Below are 17,639 nucleotides of genomic sequence, written 5' to 3' on the forward strand. Positions count from 1 at the left end.
GCTCCCGCTTTGTCTGGTGCACGTCATCGTCTTCACTGGAGGATGCCTCCTCACTGCTGGCCTCTTCATGATGCACCGGAACTGGCTCCCTAGCCAGACGCGGGCTGCTGGACTTGCGGATCTCCTGCTGGCCTCTTCATGATGCACCGGAACTGGCTCCCTAGCCAGACGCGGGCTGCTGGACTTGCGGGCTGCTGGACTTGCGGATCTCCGTTCAGCAGCTTCTGAGGCCACAGCCTCCTCAATGGCTTTCTGTAGCGTGAGGTCTGGCTTGGCTAGGAGGCGCCGTTGCAGATGGATGTCCCGGACCCCGCAGACGATTTGATCCATCAGGGCATCGTCTAAGTCTCGGAACTCACAGTGCATTGCAGCCTGTCGCAGGGCGGTGGTGTAGTTGTTGATTGACTCCCCCTCTGCCTGGTTCCGGTGGTAGAACGCATGGCGGGCAGCAATCTTGGACGGCTTTGGTGCGTAGTGGTTGCGGAGCTTCTCTTGGATCGTGTCCCATGGTGTTGCCTGGACTGCTTCAGGCGCAACCAACGCTCGGGCCGTCTCAAACACCTCAGGCCCACAGAGGCTGAGGAATAGGCCCCGCTTCCGATCCTTTGATACTGCTGTCAGCTCGTTGGCTTGGAGGTAGCAGTCGAACCGAGCGAGGTAGGAGTCCCATGATTCAGAGGCTGGCGCAAACGGCGGTAGAGGCACAAGTGAAGCCATGATTCCGATGCCGGCGTGAAGGGCGATGGATGGAACACAGTGCTCTAGCCCGAACAGTCAGCTCTGAATTGGTTCTGCCCAGTGATTTCGCTCAGTGATTTCGCTCTGTGATTCAGCTCAGTGATTCAGCTCAGTTCAGAGGCTGGCCGCATCTGGCTGTGCTCTGATGTCCATCCATCCCACCTTCGTCGCCAGTGTTAAGTCATGGGTTGACATAGCAGCCGGCACAGCGATTTCTTCAAGTAGCTCTTTATTATGGTAAGCTGAAAAAGAACTGACCGCGAACAGCTCAGCCGGCCTGTATTTATAGGCAGCCGGCTGTCAACATTGTAACCACAACAGCCCAGAGTTCCCGCCTAAAATAACTGCCGCGGACCTGAGTGAAAACTATCTACAGACCTGAGTGAAAACTATATAGGGTATCCCCCTGTTGGCCCAGGGTGAAACTACACTACATAACACCTATGCCCCACAAATAACCCAGAGATGCATTTTAAATAAAAGCACACATTCTACTCATGTAAAAACACGCTGGTTCCCAGACCGTCCGTGGGTCAGATTTAGGTGATAACCGGCCCCCGGGCCTTAGTTTGCCTACCCATGGTATAAGCATTCTAAACCAATTAAGTACTAATAAATAAACACATACTTGTGGTCCCAGGTTGCTTTCATGGCATCTGTGTAGTATTTCACCTCACTGTAGATCTTGATGCCTTCTGCAGTAGGCTGGACTTTCAAAGGTGATGCAGAAAGAACTAAACAGAGAATTATGGGGAGGGAGGGGTTGTGGGGATGGAAATGCAGTTGAGAAAGATGATCAGGCCTCCTATTTTTTGCTTTTCTTTTAACCCACATTTGTTTATTTTCTTTCTGCCTTTCTTCCATGATGATAGCAAAGGCAGGTATGTATAAATGTTGTTCTCACAGGTCACTGATCCAGGCACTAACCAAACCCAGACCTGCTTAGCTTCAGCAAGGCGGCAACCTTGTATCTATTTACATCTTTAATGTAATGTTATTGATACCACAAGGATGTGGGTTTAGAAGTAAACAACTTACCGCTGATCCTGGCAAGTTCCTTGAGGATGTCATCAAATGCTGTAAAACACATTTTTAAAAATCCTTTTAAGTAGATAAAAACAAACAAGCAGCAACACATAGCAAACATATCAGAATGACAGTATTTTCAAACTATGTTCTGGATAACCATGGGATTACTTGGAAAAGAATTAGGAGTTATTCAGTTAGAATTTCACTGAGATATCGCCCTTCCTCCAAGGAGCTCAGAAGAATGTGCACCAGTCTTCTTCAGCCTGGTACCCTCCTAATGTTTGGGTCTACAGTTGTCATCATCCACAGCTGTTGGCAAAGTGCTGGCCCCACAAGTCTTTTTTCCTCTTATCCACACAACAAATCCTGCTTAGGTAGATTAGGCCAAGAGAAAATGAGAGGTCAAAGTCACCCAGGGAGATTTATGCTGAGTGGGAATTTGAACCCTACCTAATAACTTCCAGATGTTCGGGGCTACTTATAAATAAAACAAATCTTTTTTTAAAAAAATGCTATTACCTCCCAACACCAATAATAATTATTACAATTTCTAGGGCATGAGAATGAAACAACCCATATTTGTACTTCTCGTGTGTATGTATAATTTTCGTTTTCATTTGGTTCTGCTGTTTTTGTTTTTTGTTCTTGTTATTAAAGTTACTAAATGAATTGTTACTAAATGAATTTTTTTAAAAAACAACAACAGCAGAGTGTTTTGCTTGATACACTCTGGATTTGTGTTGATAAAGGGCAGGTTATAAATACTGTTTAATGAACAGGCAACAGCATATCCCCTGCCCAATGAATAAAGAAAAACATACCTTCCTTAGAGAGATCAAGTTGAGTTGTATCTTCCCCTCGGTCATCAGAAACCACAGCTTTGTATATTCCCTTATCTGCTTTGGTAATCTAGCAAAATACAGACATACAGACATATATTTATCTATCAAAAAATGAAAAAAGCATTGAGCATCATTGATGTGTAGGGTGATCCGATGCAACAAAGGTCCACATTCCTGTGCAGCATGATTACCTGGGCAGTCTTTCATTCCCCCCACCTCATTTTAGCATGTAGTGTCTATAAATCCATTTTAATTCCACCCTATACATTACTGACCCAGTTGGCTATTGCACGCTCTTTACCTTCTTAATCCGCAGGACTCCAGCACCTGTCTTTGGGTCATACTGACCATCTGAACGAGGTTTGTTATCAAAGAACCATTTGAAGGTGCTCTCCTTCTTCATGTTTGCTGCCTGTTGAAAGGAAATGGGTAGGGGGGTGGAGGCTTACTTGAAATCTGGTTAGGGGAAGCAATGTAGAAACTGCTCCTCTCTGCTGCTACAGCATCCCCTAGGGCAGCCCTGCCAGGGAATCCCATTTCTGGCACAATTAATGTCACAAATAGTTTAGCTTTCAGCAGTGGTAGTGTGGAGGGAGAGTGCAAGGGAGCACAACTCCAGGATATTTTACAGGGCCAGAGCAATGACAATACCTGCTGGGAATACAAGGGAATTGATGAATTCTACTTGCTCCGGCAAGTGAAATGAGCGATAAAGAGACTTTCAAGTACAATCTATTGTCTGGGACAGAGAAGCATAGACTAAGTCAGAGAAAGAGGGAAATACTTAAATAGAGGCTAGGTACTGCTTTGCTTTTATTGGATGGGATGACTGCTTCATGCTAGTGGTTTAAACGGTAACTTATTGCAGCTTCCTTGCAAGATTGATTGCATTTCTGTTGTTGCATTTCAGTTGGCTGACGATCTTTTGTTAAAGCTCAGCATCATATACAATATGAGGCTATGTAGTCAGAAACAAGTACCAATGAGTTCAGTGAAATTGACTTCCTGTAAGTTTACTCCCAGCAGGATTACAGTCCTGCTGGTCCTAATAAATGGAGTATCGTGGTATGTACTGCTGCTCTTTTATGAGTGTATAATATAGAGTGGATCAATAACAACTGCTTGCATTGTTGGACTCTCCTTGAGTTCACGGTTACAAAGACTAATGATCTCTTGCACTTAAAAAAAATCTACCACTATACCACTGCTCCACCGGCCTCTGGTAAAATGGGAACAAGGCTGAGATTGAGGGGATGGTTTTATTTTGTTAACTGAGACCAGAAGACAGAACATTTTGCATCTTTGTTATGCCAAAACAATAGGCTTCACTCCCAACCCCACTTACCTGGGAGTAAGCCCCATTGAATTCAACAGGACTAGACATAGGTAGGATTGCACTCTTAACTGCCTATTAATTGTGGATATTGTCTCTCCTCTTTTCTTTTCCTTAATAATAATAATAATAATGCCAGTGTCTGGGATTGTGCTGTTTACCTTGCAGGTCAACAGAACTTCACAGTCTTCAGTGACCTTCCACTGTAGCTGTTCAATAAAATGTGGACCTATTAAATGGAAAGAAACAATCTCAGTCATCTGCTGTGCTCAAAGTCATTGTAGATTTGAAGGAGGAAGGGGTTGGTTTCTAGGCACAGTTAAGCATAATTTTCTTTTTAAAACAGTCAAGGGAATCTTGACTAGGCAGAACTAGGCAGGTGATGAGATGGGTGGAATTTTGAGCACTATCACTTTGGGGACAGGATTGATTTCTTCTTTTGCTTGTTGAAATTAGGCATTTTCCTATTTTAAATCAAAGACCCTGGTATTGAAAAATTCTTAGATGAGAACGAATCAGGCATCCAAGTGCGGAGGTGCATCTGCTGGCTCAATGTCCCTACAGCAGAAGCCATGTCTGTGTCCAGCTTTGAGACTGTCTCTAAAGTACAACACACTGTACAAAACTCTTGCTAACTTTTCAGCTCCTCTACCTGTAACCGTGACCTACTTTGCCCCATGTCAACAAATGACATTTGGTATCACAGCTTTGTTCCCCCACCTCCCCACCCCAGGTGCATTTTATGGGTGACCCCTTGTGCCACAAATGCAGCTTCTCAAGCCAGGCATATAGCCACTGACTGCAAGGATATCTTACCATGCTTTCTCTTCCATTCTCTCTTCTTGGCATCAGCCTCTGCTTTAAGTTTATCAAAATCTGGAAGAATAAAGACACCATCGGATCAGTGTGTGATGACAAGCCAAGATTTCTTGATTCATGAAGGATAGTGTTGGATGTTTAACACTGTGCTAAGATAAGTAACTTCCCCAGATGTGTTGATCTACTAGGTTTTCCAGTAGATCTATTAGGTTTTCAAGATCCAAGGGCACGAATACGGAGCGAAGGTAGGAGACTGACTGTGAGACAAGAGAAAGTAATGACACTTGCCCGTGGGTGGTAGGGATGGAATAACCTTTCCATTTCAGTTTGTCTCAGTTTCTAATTTTTCCAATCTTAAGTGTGATTCACCACATTGCCATAGCTTTGTGATTGATTTTTTTTTTAAAAAAACCCAACTATTTAAGAGCTGTTCCCTAAACACTGCATCAAGTTCAGAAACTTCCTGAACATTTAGAAGCAGCCTTCCCTAACCTGGTGACCTCCAACTGTTTTGAACCACAGTTCTAATCAGTCTCACCTACCCCTGGCCTGGGCTGGCAGGGGCTGATGGGAAGTGTAGTCCAAATCGGCTTAAAGGGACTAGGTTGGGGAATGCTGCCTAAAAGTTACACTGGACCCACAGCCACAAGAGACATTTGCAGCTGCCTTCTTTTGCTTGCTGACCCTCCACGTACCGTCCCCAACCAGGGCCAAAGTAAACTGGTTTTCAGCTTTGCCGTCTTTCAGCTTGGCAGTGTATGTCCCCTTGTCGTCCTCAGAGAAGTCTTGGATGATCAGTTCCACAAGGCCTTTTGCTTTGTCAAAATTGATCTTATGTGTCTAAATGTAAACAACAGGAACAGCAACACAAGCAAAAATAAGTTGTTAGCAAAGGAAAACATGGCTAGTGAGGAACTGAACAATGCATTTTAAAATCCCACTAAAATCACAGCAAAAGACAACCACGAGAATAAAAAGGAACCATTTATTTATATCGGCTCACTACTCCAAAGACTTCAGAATTGAGAAATGGGGTTCGTAGCATCCAGAAAGCAAGAAGGGAGCAAGCAGGAAGGGATTCTTAGGGGCAGAATTGCCCCAATACATTTTGTGGCCTGAGAAGTACAAGATGGAGCCCTCTCCATTTTTCATTTTTCATACAGAAGGTGGCTGGACTGTCAGCATCTTCCACTGGAACAACCTCTTCCATTGCATCTGAGGGAAACTCATCAGCCTATGTCTGTGTGTGTGTGTGTGTGTGTGTGTGTGTGTGTGTGTGTCTGTCTGTGTGTATTTCTGCTGAAATGTCTGCAGACACCAGTTCCCCACAAGGAAATGCCTTACATGACAAAACTGAGCAGGATTTAACAGCCCCATCAGCTAATAAGCTGGTGTGTGTGTGTGTGTTAAATTATGCTTTATTGGATGCTTGCCCCAGTTTCTTGGTGCACAGCCAGTGCAGACCTGAACCTCACTCCTCTGCCCATTAGCTGACATCACCAAGTGACATCAGTTGAGTGACAGGTTTGGGGGAAATGGCATCATGGGCCAAACTGGATCCCAGATTGGCCGCAGGGCAGTGGTTCCTCACCCTTCTCGTAAAGCAAATGATGGGAAACTCACTGGAGTGCTTGAAAGCTCCTTTCCGTTGAAAATCAGGTGCAGCTCTGCCTCTGGGGAGAGCTTCTCAACCTCCAGCCACAGCCGCACCTCCCCTTTCTCCAGAACATCAATGTTCCATCCGGATATCAGGTCAATTACTGAAAGGAACAGAAGAAGATGTGACAGGTTATTGGAATTCGAGGATGAAGAGTGAAGCTCAACTTGAACTAGCAACATTTGATGGATTAAGGCTTATTGCTGAACTCCTTGGGAGGCTTGCAAAATGTAAAAAAAACAACCAACCCCATAATTATTTGGTCTGATTTTCCTTTAACACTATGCCAATCCATGGCAAAACCGATGCCCAAGGGTGTGAATACTCGTAGTAAAACACTTTTGACTTAGCATTATGTTCATCTCCTCCAGACAAACCATGAGCAGTAAGTCAAGAACAAACGTTGGTTACAGCTTGTGGTTTGGAGCGAAACCGATTCTAGGTTTGGCCACAATGCTAAACTAAACCATGGTTTGGTTCCAGATAGGGTGGCAGAGGAGGAAAGTGGCCAAAAGTAGATGCCTGTATGCATTCACCCTTAGCCCTGGTTTGGTTTGGCTTTCTGTGCAAACTGGGCCTACACAACACACCTAAAAAAAGCTTGCCTGGTTGCTGAAGGCTGATATAAAATGTACAAACAGAAAATATACAAAAATATACACAAAAACCACTAGGAGTTATTTTTTATTATCTATTTTAAATTTTAATTACAGTGGTACCTCGGGTTACAAACTTAATTCGTTCCGGAGATCTGTTCTTAATCTGAAACTGTTCTTAACCTGAGGTACCATTTTAGCTAATGGGGCCTCCCGCTGCCGCCATACGATTTCTGTTCTCATCTTGAGGTAAAGTTCTTAACCCAAGTACTACTTCTGTAGTAGTCTGTAACCCGAAGTGTTTGTAACCCAAGGTGTTTGTAACCTGAGGTACCACTGTATTTTTACCCTTGTGTTTGTTAACCCCCTTGGTCACTGTTTGTAGCTGCAAAGTCACATATCATTTTTTAAAACAACAACTTACAGGGGTTGCGGATCTCCTGGCTGATCTTCCGCAGCTTGTCCAGTTCTGAAAACAAATAAAATGCAATGAACAGAACTAGGCCTTAGACTTAAGAGAAGGAGCCATGCACATCCCAACCCTTTCCCCATTGGGTGCTGGTGCTTTGGTTCAGTTGCCAAATTTCTACTGTGCTGAATAAATGAGTGGTAGAACATTTGAGACAGCCTTGGGAAGGAGCCGATTCAGTAACTAATAGAAAACACTCAAGGGTGGCACACAGCAATGGGTGGTCTGAGAAATGGCCCTGGCCAGGCCAGGCATGAGTCCCCAAGGGATAGGCAGGCCAGGAGAGCCTCATTCAGCTCATGGGCTAAAGGTTCTGTACACCTAGTCTGGGGTTCTTGAGTGCAATGACCCCACAATGACATTGGTTCCTTCTGATTGCATTGCCTTAGACTGTGTAACCTGGAACCCACCAAGTCACGTAAAGTTTGCCTGCCACATACAGTGGCCTGTTGGGTGTCAGGAGGTAAAGGACCGGCCCCCTTTTGTGGGCTGCCTTTCATGGCTGCTTAGCTTAGTTTGGGTTGGTGGATCACAAGTTGCGCAAGCTTCCTCTTAGAGCAGCCTCTCTCAACCAGATGTTGTTGAACTACAACTCCCATCACCCCAACTAGCAAGGCCAGAGCTCAAGGATGATGGGAGTTGTAGTCCAACAACATCTGGGGACCCATAGGTTGAGAACCACTGTCTTAGAGGATGATGTGAATGAAACCAAAGTAACCATGCGGTGGATTGGATTTTACTTGAGGAGACATCTTTGTGGAGGTAGAGGATGTAAGAAGGCAGGAATTTCTATTCTGACCTATATTCCTCTCAGTCAGCGCTGTTTGTCTTTTGCTGCAGCTCAGTTTCTTTCAGATACTACAGTATTTGTCTCACTGTCCGGTATATAACATATGTTACATAACTAGTTAAGTTACTTATATACTTTACCTTCATTTCAGTGTTTAAAAAACCCCTCATGCTTGAGGACTTAAAAAGAACAACGTTGTGAATGAATACTGGTTGTATTCACTTGACTGATTCCATTCGTGACCATAGAAGAGCACACACTATTTCTGCTCCCTTTTCCATTTTTGTCAGAATCCTCCAACATTCCAAGGTGCAGGAAAAAAACATTCACCAATCTGCACTCAGACCTCTTGTCCTTGTGAAAAAGGGGAGTCTTGCAGAATAGAACCTGCCCACTCCAACCTCTTTCAGGCGCATTTGAGGATGGAGCACAGAGGACGCACAATTTCAAACCTAGCAACTTGGGAGGAATTTATATCTGAGCCTCCAATCATGCAAAATTAGCTAGATTCTTTTTTTTAACCCTGTAAGGATGGATTATTTACCTTCCTGGGTTAGAAGATGACTGGCAGAGATGTCTTCATCAGTGTCTGTTACTTCTACTGAGTATGTCCCCAGATCTCTTTCAGTGGCATATTTCAAAATGAGTTTAGATCTTAAAAGAAAAGAAAATGCAAACACGCAAATTAAGACATATCTATGCAGCTGTAGTTGTTCTCAGGGTCCTGTGCTTTGGGTGGCTTTTAATGGCACAAAAAGCACACCTAATTAAAAACTGGCAACACTGCAAGCTTACTTATCGTCTTTGTTTACAACCTCGACCCTGTCAGGATTTGGTGGCCCTTCGTAATCCTTAGACCAGATAAACTCTGAGGTGTCAACCATTTCTGGAGCCTCAAAGGCCATATAGATGAATCCTTCTTCATCCACCCCAACTTCAATTTCTTTTGTGCCTGCAAATTAAGAGAAAAAAGTAATTTAATTTTTCAACACAGTGAAATAAACCACAGCTTTTATCACCTTTTCTCCTTGCCTAATGCCATTACATAAGAGGAGCCTGCAGGATCAGGTAAATGACCCATCTAGTTCAACATCCTGTTCTCACTGGCCAACCAGATGCCTAAGGGAAGCCGGCAAGGTGGACAGGAGCGATGCCCAACTGCGATTCCTAACAACTGGTATTCAGAAGCATGCTGCCTTTGACTCTGGAGGAACAGCACCGCCACCATGACTGGTAATAATAATAATAATAATAATAATAATAATAATAATAATAATTTATTATTTGTACCCCACCCATCTGGCTGGGTTTCCCCAGCCACTCTGGGCGGCTTCCACAAAGAAGTGGTAAAGGTAAAGGTAAAGGGACCCCTGACCATTAGGTGCAGTCGTGACCGACTCTGGGGTTGCGGTGCTCATCTCGCTTTACTGGCCGAGGGAGCCGGCATACAGCTTCTGGGTCATGTGGCCAGCATGACTAAGCCGCTTCTGGCGAACCAGAGCAGCACACGGAAACACCGTTTACCTCCCCGCAAGAGCGGTACCCATTTATCTACTTGCACTTTGAGGTGCTTTTGAACTGCTAGGTTGGCAGGAGCAGGGACCGAGCAATGGGAGCTCACCCCATCGCGGGGATTCAAACCGCTGACCTTCCGATCGGCAAGCCCTAGGCTCTGTGGTTTAACCCACAGCACCACCTGCATCATGACTGGTAGCCACTGGTAAACTTGTCTTCCATGAATTTGTCCAATCCTCTTTTAAAGCCATCCAAGTTGCTGGCCATCACTGCCTCCTTTGGAAGCAAGTTCCAATAGTTTGACTATCTGTCCTGCATATTCCAACATTTAGCTTCATTGGATGCCCATGAGTTCTAGAGCTGTGTGGGAGAAAAACCTATTATCTATGCACTTTCTCCACACACTTCTATCATGTCACCACTTACAGAGCTGTTTTCTAAAGAAAAAGGTCCGAAATACTGCAGCCTTGCCTCATAATGGAGTCACTCCATCCCTTTGATCACTTGGTTGCGCTTCCTTTTTCCAACTCTACAATATCCTTTTTGAGCCAAGGTGACCGGAATGGTACACAGTATACCAAAAGCCATCACACTATACATTCGTATAATGGCTTTAAGATTTCCGATGAAAGGTCTACCTTCCCTGGCCTGATGCCCTCCTGAGGACTTGGACTACAGTTCTCACCACCCCCAGTCTACTGACCTAATCTTTCTCCAAGGAAATGCAGACTTTTGTGAAGAAATGTGGAAATAATAAAAATGTTGAGAGAGGAAAGGGAGAGGAAGTGGAGGGCAGAGGCAGAAGCTTTGTACCTGGTTTGGTTCTTACTACCACAGGATCTGATGGCAAGGATGGCGGGCCAACTCCTGCCTTATTCAGGGCCCGCACTCGAAAAATATAGCACTTTCCTGTCTCCAGATCAGACAGCTATCAAGAAAAGTGTAAGAAAAAGAGCAGGTAAAAGTCAGAGGTAACATGCCAGAGGTGGAGCAACTCCAGTACTTGCTTTCATTTCCCCTCCGCGTTCCTTTTTCCTTTGGTAACAGTCAGAGATAACATGTCAGAGGAGGGCATGTGCGTGCGCACACACACACACACACACACACGGGCAGAGAGCATTTTCCTCCTAAAATAGGAGATATTCTTCTCTTATCTCTATGCTGCTCTGTGGTGGAAAAACAGTAGTTTCCCTCCACTGGCCCAGCACTGCCGTGGGGTGGAACAGCAGTTTTTAGAGTGTTTCTGAAATCTCTAGGACTTATTGTAATGGGGCCATCAGAACCGGCCCAGCCATTAGGCAGAGTGAGACCACTGCCTCAGGCAGCAGAAGCCCGAGGCAGCACCCCCATGGGTGCCCTGCCACCTCCACCAGTGGCAGATAAGCGCCACCACCATTGGCATTGATTTCAGACAAGACTGCATCCAGTTTGGGTGAGATCTCACCTGAAACTGTGTGAGAACTTGCAGAGCGCCCAACCTGGGAGAAGAGATAGTGGAAGAGGACTGGAAAAAATTTAAGGATTATTTGCAAAAGTATTGTAAACTGTATGAATGTTAGAATGATGCAGGATATAAAAACAATATGGCATCAGTGACATAGCTGAAAGGAGTATGAAAATAATTGATTTATAAGAACAAAGGTGAAACTTCAATAATATTATGTCAAGTTTAAATATTTGATAACAAAGGGAAAAATTGGAGACATAATAGCCGAAAGGTACAATTTAAAATAAGTCTTGAGAGAAAGTGAAGTATTGCTGAATAAGATTTTGTAAATGGGAACACAGAAAAGGGAGATGTGAGGGAGTCAGAAAAGAGGGTTATGGAAATTTTATTCATGAAACTGAACTATTTTTCATGTTTTTTAATGATTTTTTGTCCTTTTTTTTTGTATGTCTTTTTTCGTTGTTGTTTTTTTCTTTTGATCTATGTGATTGACGGTGATGGTGTTTTTTCTTTTTCGGGTTATGTATGTGAATGGTGTTTTATTGTTTAAATTCTTAATAAATATTTTATATTAAAAAAAGAGAACTTGCAGAGCGCCCAATATCTCTCACAATTTTGGGTGATCTCTCACCCAAAATTGGTGCAGTCTGCCAGTGGTGGATGCAGCAGGGCATGTGGTAGAGGCCAAGTGGGTGGTGCAAGTTGTGGCAACAGCAGCAGACATGGTGGTGGCAGGAGTGGCAGCAGTGGCAGGACAAATTTCTGTTTCGCCTCAGGTGGTCAAATGGGACACACCATCCCTGGGGACTGTGCAGTAGGAAGAAGAGATATTTTTTTCCAGGGTAAGAAGAGAGCGTTACTCTCTGACTACCAATTTTGGCAAGAGGGCTGGTGGTACACTAGAACTGGCTTCATGGGCTGCATTCAGCCTGCAGGCTTCAGTGGACCTTGGCGTCAGAGGAGCAACAACAGCTGTAATGCAGATGTAAAAGGCACAGGAAATACAAGAGAAAGACCTTCATGTAGGTGCTGGATATTGGCTGCTTGTTCAGTTGTTCCCAGGTGTCTGATCCCTCCTCACAGGCATCCACATAATAGCCAGTGACAGGGCCCGCTCCAGTATACACAGGTGGCTCCCAGTGAAGCATCAGAGATGTGTCTCTCACTTCTGTACACCTGACATCATAGGGAGGTCCTGTTTCAAGGGCAGATGAAATTTCAAAGTATGCGCAAATGAGAAGGTGGGAAAGCAGGGGCAAGGAGCACACATGCCCCTTAATTTCATAGAATCATAGAACCATAGAATTGTAAAGTTGAATCCATGGACATACATCCCCCCCCACACCTGCTAGGAGGGGGCACAGTTAGACCACCGCTCCATCTGCTTGGGAGTCATCTGCTGTGACAACCTCACAATTGTCCTAAAGCCCAGACCTTCCTGGCCAGGCATTCTTCTCCTGCTGTTTTAAATTCCAAGGTGAGACTGGGCAAGATGCTTTTACCTGATGGTACGATTTAAGAACAGCTTTGGGACTCTTAATTGGTGTGAAGCTGGTTTGAGGCATAACCCATCAGACAGGAGTTGAAGCAAAGTACAGGGTGTGTACGCATTTGGGATCACATTGTGAGACCACAGGTTTTAAAACCCAGCACTGAAAATACAGACAGTGTGCAGTAAATGGGTGTGTGAAGACAGCAATCAGTCTCAAGGCCTGGCATTGACTTTTACCTGGTTCTGGCATTGTCCACTCCTCGCACTTGAATATGTCACTGGGTTCTGATACCTTCCCAACACCAGCCACATTCATTGCATAACCACGGAACTCATAGAAGTGCCCTTCATCCAGGCTGGTGACCTATAGAATCGAAAGAGAGTGAAAGTCTTGCCTAAAAGTGATAGTACTGTATTTTTTGCTCTATAAGACTCACTTTTTCCCTTCTAAAAAGTAAGGGGAAATATGTGTGCGTCTTGTGGAGCGAATGCAGGCTATGCAGCTATCACAGAAGCCAGAACAGCAAGAGGGATTGCTGCTTTCACTGTGCAGCGATCCCTCTTGCTGTTCTGGCTTCCGAGATTCAGAATATTTTTTTTTCTTGTTTTCCTCCTCCAAAAACTAGGTGCGTCTTGTGGTCTGGTGCGTCTTATAGAGTGGAAAAATACGGTAATTTATTTACTTATTTCTTCAGAGACAAACTAATGGCACAAACACCCATACCGTGTAAACACGCTGAGCGATTGGCTTAATGTTGATCTCGTGCCATTCAATCTGCGACACATCGTGTTGATCCAGGAAATAGCCCAGGATTGTTGTGCCTCCTTTGCGTTTGGGAGGCTTCCAAGCAATGGTCATGTTGTCTTTCCCGCAACTCAGCAAGGCAAAGGCCCGCGGGGCTGATGGACAAGCTATGCAGGAAATAAATTAAAGGATAATGAAGGTTTAGAATCTGATCGGCATTCAGCTGCTCTCTCAAGTTGTAGTGGTTTCAGGGGATAATGTGTACGCCATAACTAAGAGAAATTTGAATTGGTTTGCCTTTTAAGGAAAAAGGACCTAATTCATGCTTCTCAAACCAATTCATGAACTAAAACACAACTATCTTTCAAAATCTGCACTTTCCCTAATTTTGCAAAACAGTTCTCCAACCAAACAATATGCACAAAGATGGCTAAAATGTGACATATCATGTGACATTGTGTACATTGGATTAGGGGAAACTGCTTGCAAAATATGTTTATATAAGTCAAAGCTGCATACAGAAGAAATTCACACTAAAATGCCAATGAATTTTCAGAGGAATTTTATTTTATTTTATTTTAAAAAATGCAAGTTCCTGCAGAAATGCAGAGAACTGAGTTTAAAGAAGGAAAAATGAGAAAGCTAGAGGACAAAAATGGATAGATCTGCCCACCCATAGCTGTCAAGTGTCCCTTATTTGAAGGGACAGTCCCTTATTCCAGTGCCATGTCCCGCTGCTGTCCCTTATTGATGGATGTCCCTTAAATGTCCCTTAAATGATGTCCCTTAAATTTCAAAGGAAGCAGCTCCTCTCCCTCCCTCCCTGCCGGCCAGGGAGGAGGGAGGCTCCAACTGTGTTGCTTGGCTGTGTTGCTCACCCAATAAGAAGTCTGAGAATGACTGGGGGGTGGAGTTTGCATGCCTTGTGTGTGGCTAGTTAATGCAAGCTGAGGGGTTTTTTGAATGCTGGACGCCATTTTGTTGCACATGCTGCTGCAAACTTTGCAGTGCAAAGCCAGGCCGTGGAGCCATCTTAAGTTGAGGCTGCATAGGCCTTGTGGTGCATGTGATTCAGATTCTATTCAGTGGAACCTCTGGTTACAAAGTTGGTTGGACAGTGTTCTCGAAGCTACCAGCATGAGTTTGACCAGACTGCAGGAGGACAGGAAGACTGGAGTGCCTAGAACAGGTGAGGCTGCAGGTCCCTTATTTTGGCTGCTGGTCCCTTATTTTCAAGGCTGCTGGTCCCTTATTTTCAAATCTGTAAGTTGACAGCTATGTGCCCACCTCAAACACAATACTTACAGATAGCCTGCCTCACAATGATAGCATCTGATTCAGGGGAGCTGTCACCCACGCCAGCTTCATTGACACATTTCACACAAAAGACGTACTCTTTGCCTGTTTTGAGCCCTGGAACGGTGAACCTGATAAACAATTGAAACCCCCCCTGCATGGTCATTTCTTAGCACCTTACAAGTCACCTTCCAAACTCAGAATATAAAAGTGCTTGCAGTGTTCAGCCTATTTATTTATTTATTAACATTTGCAGACACAAACAATACTGAAAGCAGGATCGCACATAACCACCATGAATAAAAGTACAGTGGATGCTCAGGTTGTGAACGTGATCTGTGTGGGAAGCACATTTGCAACCCGCAGCGCCACATCTGCGTGCACACAGGTCACGATTCAGAGCTTCTGCACATGTGCAAAGCACGATTTAGCGCTTCTGCGCATGCGCAAGTGCCGAAACCCAGAAGTAACCCATTCCAGTACTTCCGGGTTAGGCGTGGTGTGCAACCCGAAGCATCTGTAACCCGACGTATGACTGTAATCATGATTATGCAATAAAAAGAGTTTCTGGAGCAGCTCCTAGTGAATTCAAAACGACTAGCTGATTGGAGAACTGGGCCCAAGCTAGCAAAATGAAGTCAAATAGGGATAAATGTAAGGTTCTGCACTTAGACAGGAAGAACCAGCTGCACAAATATAAGATGGGGGACACCTGGCTTACTAGTAGTACATGTGAAAATGATCTAGGGGTCAGCAGTGTAGCTAGGGGGGCAGGGGGAGGAGTGGGTGCACTGGGTGCCACTTACCCAGGGGGCGGCATTTACCGTGGGGCTTGCAGTGTGCCTGAGCCACATGTCTCTCCTGGGAGTGATGTGGTGGCTCGAGTGTCTGCAGGTACTACGTCGCCCTGCAGCTGAGGGGGAGGCAGTGGGTGGGCTCCTGCAGCCACTGCGCCGCCTTTACATGGAAGATGGAGCAAGCTTGTTTTCTTCTGCTCTGGAGGGTAGGACTTGAACCAAGGGCTTCAAGTTACAAGAAAGGAGATTCCAACTAATTTTCAGGAAGAACTTTCTGACTGCAAGAGCTGTTTGACAGTGGAATGGACTCCCTTGGGAGGTTGTGGACTCTTCTTTCTTGGATGTTTTTAAGCAGAAGTTGGATGGCCATCTGTCATGGATGATTTAGCTGAGAGTCTTGCATTGCAGGGGGTTGGACTAGATGACCCTTCCAACCCTAAAACTCCATGATTCTATGATTCCATGAATCACAGTGTCTTGAACATCTCCAATGAACACAGTGAAACTTACTTCTGAGTAGACATGCACAGGATTGCCCTGTACATTAGTTACAGTTAGATCCCATTGAGATAAATGGGACTTCCAAATAAGTCATCATTCGCCTTTCATTATTGATTTCAATGGGACCTCAGTTTAGCTAACTTACCTGCCTGTATCCAACCCAATACCGTCATAAAATAGTACAAACAAATGGAATTTTCCCCTCCCCTGTTTCAAATCTCAGAACTGGGTGATAGGATCCAGCCCATGCCCTCAAAGAAGGTCAGAGAGGAGATGCAGAGAGGGATACCAAATTGCTTTACCAACTTACTCATTACATGTGACGGGTTTATTGTTGACCGTTTGCCATTCATCTGTCCCAACCTCCCGGCAATATATATAATAGCCAAGTGGTTCCTGGCCCTCCTTTGGCTTGCTCCACTTCAGGAAAACAGAAGTGTTTGTGTCTCTGAAGGTCAGCACCTGGGATGGAGGTGGGAGGGGAGCTGAAGAAGGAAAAAGAAGAGGGATAGAATCACCAAAGAACAGCAGCTATTGGGAGCCTATTCTGCAGCTCCTTCCAGGTTCAAGTTGGGTGTTATTGCTATCAACCACGGGTAGGGGTGGGGAAGAAATTGGGTGTGGTTCACATTTTAATGCAAGTACACCTAATTTGCATTTCCCGAAGCAATCTGCAAATTGATATACAACTAACCTTTGAAAGTTGCCCTTCTCTAAATTTTGCAAAGAAGTTCTCCAACCAATGTGTTTGTAACGAAGTGTATATTAGAGGAAAGTGTAATAATAATAATAATAATAATAATAATAATAATAATAATAATCTATTTATACCCCGCCCATCTGGCTGAGTTTCCCCAGCCACTCTGGGCGGCTCCCAATCGAGTGTTAAAAACAATACAGCATTAAATATTAAAAACTTCCCTATATACTATATACTGGTGAAAATAACATACCAAAATGTTTTATATTCGGGGAAACTGCTTGTAAAAGCAAAACTGCATACAAGGTACATCAGGAGAAATGTTCACTGAAACAAATCCATTAAAAAAAAGATTACCTATTTTTTCTCCAGAAGAGATGGGCTCACTGGGCAAGGAAGGCTCGCTCACTCCATACTTGTTCACAGACCGCACTCGGAAGCAATAGGACTTCCCTTTGTCCAGATCAAAGACAGTGAATGTTGTGGAATTCACTGGGGTGTCCAGATTAGCCATCTGCCAGCTGTCGCTGCCTGCTATCGACTGAGAAGATAGGAAGGGTGATTTATCAGTGTCTAATTGCTATAAACTAGAGACAGTAGCGCTACAAGGATAAAGGATTATTATTAATGTTGTTTATCTGATTTATATATGACTCTTCCTCCCGAAGGAGCCCAGGGCAGCAGACACCATAATGATAAAACATTTGAAACATTCTAAAAATATAGTTAAAGCTATGGTTTTCCCAGTAGTGACGTATGGAAGTGAGAGCTGGACCATAAAGAAGGCTGATTGCCGAAGAATTGATGCTTTTGAATTATGGTGCTGGAGGAGACTCTTGAGAGTCCCTTGGACTGCAAAAAGATCAAATCTAT

The 17,639-nt window shown here is 44.4% G+C and overlaps 1 protein-coding gene across 2 annotated transcripts in view; it reads right to left on the minus strand.

Moving 5' to 3' along the window:
* The window catches only part of MYOM3 (myomesin 3), a gene marked incomplete at its 5' end in the record, with an annotated part of 59,416 nt that overhangs the window by 12,724 nt on the left and 29,053 nt on the right, over window positions 1–17,639 (minus strand). For both annotated transcript variants that reach the window (XM_083511755.1, XM_083511754.1), the window contains 18 exons: window positions 1,367–1,472; window positions 1,777–1,815; window positions 2,589–2,676; window positions 2,911–3,021; window positions 4,104–4,171; window positions 4,759–4,818; window positions 5,457–5,601; window positions 6,385–6,521; window positions 7,439–7,483; window positions 8,818–8,927; window positions 9,069–9,225; window positions 10,602–10,716; window positions 12,252–12,430; window positions 12,965–13,091; window positions 13,452–13,639; window positions 14,778–14,899; window positions 16,377–16,551; window positions 17,124–17,307. In XM_083511755.1, the coding sequence (XP_083367881.1) occupies window positions 1,367–1,472; window positions 1,777–1,815; window positions 2,589–2,676; window positions 2,911–3,021; window positions 4,104–4,171; window positions 4,759–4,818; window positions 5,457–5,601; window positions 6,385–6,521; window positions 7,439–7,483; window positions 8,818–8,927; window positions 9,069–9,225; window positions 10,602–10,716; window positions 12,252–12,430; window positions 12,965–13,091; window positions 13,452–13,639; window positions 14,778–14,899; window positions 16,377–16,551; window positions 17,124–17,307 (2,156 nt within the window). The remainder of the gene's footprint in view (window positions 1–1,366; window positions 1,473–1,776; window positions 1,816–2,588; window positions 2,677–2,910; window positions 3,022–4,103; window positions 4,172–4,758; window positions 4,819–5,456; window positions 5,602–6,384; window positions 6,522–7,438; window positions 7,484–8,817; window positions 8,928–9,068; window positions 9,226–10,601; window positions 10,717–12,251; window positions 12,431–12,964; window positions 13,092–13,451; window positions 13,640–14,777; window positions 14,900–16,376; window positions 16,552–17,123; window positions 17,308–17,639) is intronic.

This window comes from Podarcis liolepis (genome assembly GCF_965112155.1).
Source record: "Podarcis liolepis genome assembly, chromosome: 7".
NCBI classification, from domain to species: Eukaryota; Metazoa; Chordata; class Lepidosauria; order Squamata; family Lacertidae; genus Podarcis; species Podarcis liolepis.